Source organism: Cariama cristata, unplaced genomic scaffold (assembly GCF_000690535.1).
Source record: "Cariama cristata isolate BGI_N322 unplaced genomic scaffold, ASM69053v1 scaffold11880, whole genome shotgun sequence".
Taxonomy (NCBI): Eukaryota; Metazoa; Chordata; class Aves; order Cariamiformes; family Cariamidae; genus Cariama; species Cariama cristata.
In genome coordinates, this window is record NW_009593002.1 from 6742 (window position 1) to 15733 (window position 8992).

Here is an 8992-nt window from a genome sequence, read left to right on the forward strand (position 1 = left end):
GCGTAAATATGTAAATTTACCTTGGTTTACAGGCTAATTTGCAGTGCTTTTAAGTGTCAGGAATAGCTATTGAGCTTACTTCTTAGTTTTTTGAGTGACAGCGATTAATACTGATGTGAATTATACAGCTGGTTCTTCTGTGGTCTAAAGATTTTTTTTTATTTGTTTGTTTATTTGTTTTTTAAAGTTGAAAGCAGACTAGCTTAATTTGATAGTTTCTAACTCCTGGTTGGAGGAATGCAGTGGGAGAGGGATAGAGTGTCTGAAAACTCTTTACTTCTATTTCCATCGTTCAGTCATCAATTGTCTTTCAATGGTTGTGTGCTAGCAATTTGTGTACATAAATCCTACTTTTTCTCACCTGACTACCACCGCGACCCAAACCTGTTTAGCCTACATATTTGGACGCAAAGGCATTAAGTTTCCTCCTTCCACCTTAACTAGGTTCTTAATTAAGCAGCCTAAATCCTACAGTCAGAGAGAGAAGAGGCAAAGAGACTAATGAAAAGTTCTAAATGAAGATTAAATCCACATAAAATCTGCTTTGTTTTCTGGTAGTGCTTACTTTCCCTCCAGAAACATCTAAGGGAATGCAGCATGGCTAAGCTCCCAGCTTGTGCACCTCACTTAAGTGCCTAATGTCAGGTAGGATAATTCCCTTCCCCTTCGCCTGTCCTTACCTGCCATGAGGAGAAAAATGATGCTGGACTGAGTAAGTTAGGGTTGGTGGGATGTCTACCACCCATGTATTCATCAGTGCAGACCACACAGTCTTCTGCATCTCGCCAGTCCCAGTAGGGGATGGTAAAGTTCTCATCACCTGTTATCTTCTGGATCTCGCGTTCCCACATCAGCAGAAAGACCCGATGCCAAGGCAGAAAACCAGGGGCTTCATGGGCAAAATCAATGTCCCGCCACACATTGGATCCACCTAAGAGAGTGTCTCTAGAGGCATAATAGTGCATCCACACAAAGAGATCATATACGTTGATGTTTCTGAACATGGGGTTGGAGCCGCTGTTCATCTGAGTGTACGTGCCTGTAGCAATAACATAGTCCTGGCTAGGTGTATTCTTTGCCAAGTTAAGGTAGGCAAGAAACTTGTCCTTCTCACTGGTGGTGAGCTGGAAGATGTTTCTTCTTGTTCTCAGTCGCCTTTCAGTGCAATTGAGTCCTGAGAAACCAAACTTGCACTCCCCACAGTTGAATCCCATGAAGTTGCCTTCACATTTACACGTCCGGTTGTAAAACACAGAGGGCCAGTCCTCTCTGTCATCCACTCCTGAGAAAGGGAACTGTGGTCCCAGCGGAGCCTGAGAGAGAAGAATGTTTTGGCAGGACCCTCTGCTGGAAAGCTCCCCACAAGGAGATCCGTCTCCATCCCAGGGGGGACAGCACTCCTTCCTCAGCAAGCTCTGTGCGTTTGCACAGGCTCTGGGGAACTGCGCGGTGGACGGCTGAAGGATCACTAGCAGAAAACCCACGGCAAACAGTGGCATCCTCACAGAGCAGCAGGAGAGCATCAGCGTTATGCTTCAGTGCATGGAGTGCTCTCTCTGACCCCTCCAAAGTCCTGGGTGTGAAAGAAATTCTTCCCCTCCACCAGGAATGCTGACTTCTGCTACAGCGCACCCTCCAATGTTCTTCCCCATTCCTACCCTGGGTGCATTTACACACAAAATACACTTCGGGGTTAATCTGATTATCACATGTTCTGGGTGAAAGCCAAATGACTTTTTTTCCCCACCCCCTACAGGTTTTATAAATACAGGCATTTATTATAAACTTTCATCTTCTGCCTAGCACATGATTGCTTTCCTCTGGCAATTGGAGAGGAAGTAAAATTAAAATTTGGACACAAACAATTGTCAGGTCTTCAGATTCCTTGTTTGATTATATGCTTTAGAGTAAACGGTTATCTAAAAAAGACCCAGAAGAATCTGATCAGTTAAATAAGCACAGTGAACCTAAAAGTGAGAAAATAAACAATTTGGAGGTAAACGATCTATTTTTTTAAGAGGAAGCAAACCTACAAAGTAGGCAGATTAAGTGTGAACGTAAGGCAGAACCAGAATAAATGGTTTGGTTTGGCATTTTTATATTTCAGTGTAAGCTGCCTTTCCCAGGCCAGCACACGGCAAAGTAACTTCACAAGAGAGGCAATAAACTTTTCAGAAAAAAATAATTTTTTCTTCCCCTGGAATCCATAGTGCTTTGACAGTTAATGATACGCCAAAATCTACACTCAAATCTTCTCCACAATTTTGTGGTGAATAAAGATGATCTACCAATAGATTTGCAGAAAACACTTTAAGCAGCCATCTCTGGACCTGGAAAACAAACCTTGACTCCTGTTTTTCTGCCATCAAGCAGTTTGCAAACACCATATCCTTGTTCTTTACTCAATAGGTTACTGGGCAACCTCCAGACCACCCACTTCTTTCTTCTTCTATGTTAGCCTGATCAGAGCTAACAGAGCTGCATGGGTGGCATTAGAAGTTTTACATTCTTTGAAGTTGCCCCTTGAAGCAAAGGGATGGCAGTTGTTTTACTGCTGGACAAATTGCGCATGAATTATCCACAGATTTCTTCAGTTGCACTGTTATTAGTAGGAGTGGGTTTGTTGGTGTTATTTTTTTACTAAAAGCATTGTGAATTATTTCCTTATGCCTAGGGAGAATCTCAGCAGGACAGGAGCAACGTATAGGTAAATGAAGCGAGAACTTCTCTGGGAAATGATGCCTTTTGCTGGGATCAGCAGGTCATCACATGGCTGTGCTGAGGAGCACGAGGTGCTTTAATCCTGTTGCCTTCCACGCCTCAGGTATTCCAGGGGATTATCCCTGAGTGCCACTGCCAGGGAGTCTGTGATGGGGGAGCTTGGAGTAAGAACAGCAAAGGAAAAGGAGTTGTTTTTTCAAAAAATATTTCTAACCACAGACTGGTGTTTACTATTGTTTGACTGATTCCCCTGGTTTCCATATTAGGCTTGTAAAACAGATTTTATCATAGAAATGTTACTTCTTTGACTTATTTTTTTTACTCTGTGCCTGACTGTTTGGGAAACCCTTGCAAATTATTTCGTTTACTGTTCCTCCCGTGGAGGCTAGTGCAAAACTACTATACGTGAGAAGAGACCCATCTGTGAGGATAACGATATATATTTTTAATTTTCACTTAAAAGATACAGGGATCAGGAAAGACTTGAGGTAGACTCTCAGAGCTAACCAGAAAAGCCCTCAAATATTTATTTAGGCAGACAGTCAGACACAACAATACATTCAATACTCTATTTTTATATTCAAATAGGATTTTATGTTCAGTGTTAAAAAATAAGAATCTGAGCCTTGACTGTTGTCATATGACAACAAGTTCTGAAGCAGCTGATTAACAGAGGAATCCCCTGTGAAATGGTATGAATGAGAAACTCTGAATGAGGAATGTGACTGAGGAGAGCACACGCCCTTCTTGACCTACTATTGAGCAGAGTCCTGTTTGAATAACTGTCAGTGATTCAGATAGTAGCTGGGAAATCAAACCTTCTGTATAACAAGAGCCATAAGCATTAAACAAGTAAGAAAATACATGTTCCTATTCTCATGCATGACTGTAGAATCACCAAAACATGAGACAGTCACACATTACATGCTGCATCTGGGCAAAATTCTCTTCATTAAAAAGGACTTTCACAGGACTTTCCATCTCTCTTGTGCTCCAACGCAGCACTCTAACAAAGCCGTCATATCTGCATGAAGTTTGTGCATAAGTTGAATTTAGTCTTTTTGACGGAGAACTCTAAGCTTTCTGCCAGTGGGTTGGCATCGTCTTGCTGCATGCTCCGAGAGACCCATTTCTCACACCTGGGTCCCTGCATTTGAGTATGGGTCAAGGCTTATTCATTTACGGTACACAAATGCTAAGTGGACCATAAGATCAGCACCTCTAAGGCACACCACCTTCTGTATCCAAGAACATGAAAGACAAGGGTTTGGTGGCCATATCCAACTTTAGTTAATTCCAAAGCACAAATCACCAGGAATCACTTCACTGTTGGGTCTTGTAGAGGAAACCTTCAACAACAAACTAACATGGGGCTCTGCCTGAAGTCACTAAGTCTGAACTCCACCCTAAAGTTTGCAACTGGATCAGTTACAATATTGGTTTCAGTCTAGTAGAGTAGCACAGTAATGACAGCATTTAAAATCTACCTTGTGCTTTCATTACAAGGTCCTTAAGTGTTTTATAGAGATGTTAATAGTTACTGGAAGGAAAACCTCAAGACACAGAGTAGTGAGGTGTCCTCCTGAAGTTCACGTGCTGGCTTGCTTGCAGCGTTAGGATCAGATTCTCAGCACTGTGCTGCAGTGCTGAACCAAACTTTGTATAGACACAGCCTGCGACTTTCTGATGTGGTTATAGACAAAGAAGAGGAACAATCCAAATAAAAAACAATGGCATTGAATGAACATTTGTATTACCTCATAAAAATAACTCTTGGTCTCCTCAGATCTGACTGGGTTGATCTTCAAAAGATCATTTCTTCCTTTTGGAAAATGTCACAGGAAATTTCAATTCTGGGCTGCTGATACTGAAGCAATTAAAGTTTCAAGTACTATTGGCGGGCTTTAAAAAATTCTGATACCTGGTTGACATCACGAAGAAAGTGTCTCTCAGTATTGCTTGTTAACACTTTTTAGGAATTCTGTGGGTATTTTAAGGTCTAGCTGTCTATGTTGAGCAGGGAAAAAATGAAATCTGGGATGGGAAAATGGAGAATAATTGTTAATCGTTATTATTTTTAAAGTCAAGTATAAAGCTATGAAGAAACAAAAGCTGGATAGAAAAAGTTGGTGCTGCTCAGTTCCAGTCAAAAGAAAAACTGTCAAGAGAAAAAGAGAAAAAAAAACCCCATGGTTCTTTGAGATGGATAAGTACAACGACCTTTTGACAGTAAGAGAGCACTGACAAACGGAAGGAAATATAGTCTATTAACCAGCCAGGAAATCCAGTTTGACAAACTAGCAGGCTCAGATTGTGCTTTCTGATCCTTTACCTGTTACTTGCTGCTCAGCATCAGCATCCTTAGGCACTGCATAAGGCACCTGGTTTCAGATGTTTTCCTGAGCTCCTGCTGAGCTCACATTTCACGTAGCAGAAGGACAAAGCATCATTTTTATCCCCTGCCCCATGACCTGTGTGGCAGATGGAGCTATGAGATTCCTCAGTGGTTTGTCAGGGAGCCAAATCTGACTCCTAGCCCACAGGAGGAAGAAAACAGGAGTGGATGTAGGACAATGGCACATGTTTGTAGATACTATGTCGTGGTTAAAACTAGAATGAAAAATCTATCTCCTGGTTACTGATAAGTGTGGAGGGGAAGTTTAAGAAGAGCCCTGCACCAGAAAATAATTATTCAAACTGGTCTGAAAACATAGGCTAAATATTACAGGCAACATCTGGGAGTAAGAAAAAAAGTCATTGATCTGCAGTCCAAAGCAAGGGAGAAGAGGTGCTGATGCAATCAGAGCAATGAAAGTGTAAAAAGAGCAGCAGAAGACAAAAGGCAGTTTTCCTATGTTATAGACTATAGATATTATGAAAGTAGTTACTAACCTATCTATCTACAATCTATATGATTTGGGTTTTTGCTGCAGGCAACACAAATCTTGATATCTATCAGTCTTGATGACAGCAAATAATCTAAGGGGGATGCTGAAATCGTATTTTCTATAGTTTTGCTACACTCCACTTACACTTCACCTCTGCTTTCAGCTCTTTGCTGAAAGGCAGCCTGGCTTCTGGCTTTTGGGAACGTGCTGGGCAGAGTGGAAATTTTGGTAAGTGGGTCTGAATGCTTTCCTATCAGCTTTCAGAGGAAAAACATCATACAATTTTTTACTACTCTGTGGCTGACATGTGAATTTGGCTTTGATAACAGGCTAGGGCCCAGGTGGATAATAGCGTGCTGGTTCAGGAAATCCCTGTCTCATCTAACAGCTCACTCAGGCTGAATGCACAGAAAGTTCTTCAGCAACCTACAAGGAAACGACTTGTATTTTTTTGCTGGGTTAATGTTCTGCTGTTTTTCCAAGGGGATCTGGCCTGCTGAGGGGTCAGACAAGCACTCTAACTCATGTAAAACTAGTGGTGGCAACAACTAGGGGAGAAGCAAGGCCAGCCTTTGCTCTCTTGGAGGTGTCTTGGATTGGCTCATCCATTTTGCAAAGCTGCATCCTTTGCCCTTGTGGCAAGTACCCCACAGCTGTGTCTCAGAGTCTTACCCTTGCAGTTAAAAACCTATAATCTTCCTCCTCTTTTCCAGTGTCCTCTGATAAACTTAACTCTCTGCAGATTAACTGGAGGGAACCTTCCTCCTGGGCTGCCCAGCGTGCTTGGCTCCTCTTCAGAAACAGCTGTGTCTAATAAGTGCCTCTAGGCCCGTCTCACAGACTTGTCCTACTCCAATTATCCAGCTCGGCAAAGACACAGAAGAACAATAAAAACTCTTAGTAGCTGCTGTTGGTTTTGTGTGTGTGCACGCTTTGGAAAACAAATAATCAAATAGTGTATTGAAGAACGTGAGAGTGACATTTAGCACAGAGCAGGTCTCAGCAGCTCCTGGTGGTAAGGCAAACACGTCTTTGCAGTGTCAAAAACTGAATTTGGAAAAGGAATGAGTGAATCGGTTGGGACAGGTAGGTGTATATAAACCAGCTGGGACCCTCTGAGGCTTAGGTCACCTCATATAACCTCTTCTGAGCCAAGAGCAGCAGGGATTCCATGAAACCTTGCCTTTGCTTGTAGATAGGAGGGCGACTCATGCATCAGATAAGCAGTTCATATGCATATTTTTCTTTCAATTTTAAATGCACTTTCTTTTAATCATAAATCGATCCTTTTAACATGTTACCAAAAAATCCTTTGAATACTCAAAAACAGTGAGGAGAATGCTACAGTTGTTTTAAAGCATATCTCAGAAATTTGCTGAGATAAATAAAAATTTTGTGGGTGGGAAAAGATGCTGACTTTTTCCTATATATAGAATATTTTTTAAAATGAAAAAACACCTAAAAATGTAATTAAATGTGGCTAGTTCTAGTGGAAAAAAATTATGTATAGAAGAAATTAATCTCGTATGTTGCATTCAGACTCTTTCCTTTGAATATCATTCTAACCTGCAGTAAGCTTTACCTCCTTTGGGTTTGAAGAGCAGTTTGGCTGGCTAGACTTTCAGCTACCTCAGAGAACCCCTTAAACATCATGACTTTTTATTGCTAATGGGTTCTTAAAGATCACAGTTTTTGCTTTGCCTGAAACCCTCTTATCTTGCTAACTCTGCAGAAGGAGAAAATCGGATAAAACCGGACTGATGGAGACTACAATATACAATATACAGACATTTTCCATGAGACACAACGGGAGAAGGAAAGTTGTGGAAAGTAAATATTCCCTCATCTTCCACACTGCTACCTGCATATCTGCTTATTATTGCAAGATTTTCAAGCAGGGGCCTCTTGTGCTGCAATGGGCAAGAAAGAGATGACCTGGAAGTCCAACATGCCCGCGGGAGAATGACACGCATCTTCCTTTTGCTTCCCCAGCTCTGCAGAGCAGAGAAGATCATGCAGTGCTTCAGTCCCAGATCATTGCAGGGAGAAAATGCAGATAATAAAGTAGGCAATTATAATAGCTCCACTCACATTTCTATTAATTTAAACCTCTCTACAGCATAAAAAAGATAAGGGAAAAAGACATACATTGTTTAGAATTCAAAAAATCTTATTAACTTTCCATAACTGTCTGACAATACTCAAAGGCCCAGCTACACAAAAGACTCAAATATTAGATGTAGTCTCTGATTCCCCCCCACTTCCAAATAATGACTGTGATGAAGAATCAAATTGTACTGAATTTGACTTTCTCTGTAGAACTTCACTAATTAATCCACAGCTAAATAAATATATAAATAAGACCTTGACATTCAATTTCACTTCAATGCAAATAGCGGATAAGAAACTCAGCTTCTCATGCTGCAAACTCTCTCAATAAAGAACAAAATGTCTTGGTAAGACATTAAGCATCTGGGAAAATGGGGAAATAAAATCCTTCCAAAGTAGTATACAATGATTCTGATAATAGCTGACAGTTTTGAGTAACACAGAGAAGGTGAATTACGAATTATTTATTTCGTTTTTCTCCTTATTTTTCACCATTAGGACGCAGTATGTTTGAAACAAGCAAAAAGAGGTTTTTCTTCCTATAAGTCATAGTTAAGCTGCTAGATCCCTTGTAGTTGAAAAATTTAATAGGTTCAAGAACTGACCACAAGAATTCAGGAAGAAAAAATTATCAAGGCTTGTTGAATATGAATGCACCATCTCTGGCTCCAGAATCCTCTGAACCTTAAATTGCTTGAGGAGGGACTATCGCTCCATGGAAATGTCTCTACAGGCTTGTTCTGTTCCCAGACCCATAGTACATCTGCCACAGTCCGTTGTGGGGGCAGGATAATGGACAACACGATCCTTTAGTTTGACCATTCCTATGACAAAAGCAGATCAAGTATTGCTCCATTGCAGCCAGTGGTATGTTTAGCACAGCTGTCACTAGGCAGTTCCTGGTCTCTACTGCAGAGCAGTGCAAATATTACAACATGCATCTCCTTGATATTTTACAGCAAGGTTCCGGGAGTAGTTAGAAAGGAGAAAGCACAAAGATTTGGAGTTTATTTTACAAATTAAAAAGTAGGCCTGTTTTCAAATTTCAGAAGAAAAAATAAAGAACTGGATGAAAGAAAACCAGATTTTTGTGCCCAACGAAACAGATTTCTTCGAGGTTATTCACACAGATACTCTAAACATTATTTGTGCACCATTTTAGTTTGGGACAGTTCGTGTAGCTAGAAAGACACTTGAAAGAAATGAATGGCCAAGTATATTCTTTTCTTCTCCCCAAGCTAGAGAACATACATGTAAAATATACCAAAAATAAA

At 40.8% G+C, this 8992-nt stretch overlaps 1 protein-coding gene across 1 annotated transcript; it reads right to left on the reverse strand.

Moving 5' to 3' along the window:
• Positions 1–680: 680 nt before the first annotated feature.
• Positions 681–1596, reverse strand: TYR (tyrosinase; the record flags this gene model as incomplete). The annotated part of the gene is made up of 1 exon (XM_009706770.1): positions 681–1596. A coding segment is annotated over exon 1 (843 nt), but the record flags the coding sequence as incomplete, so codon positions are not given.
• Positions 1597–8992: the final 7396 nt, after the last annotated feature.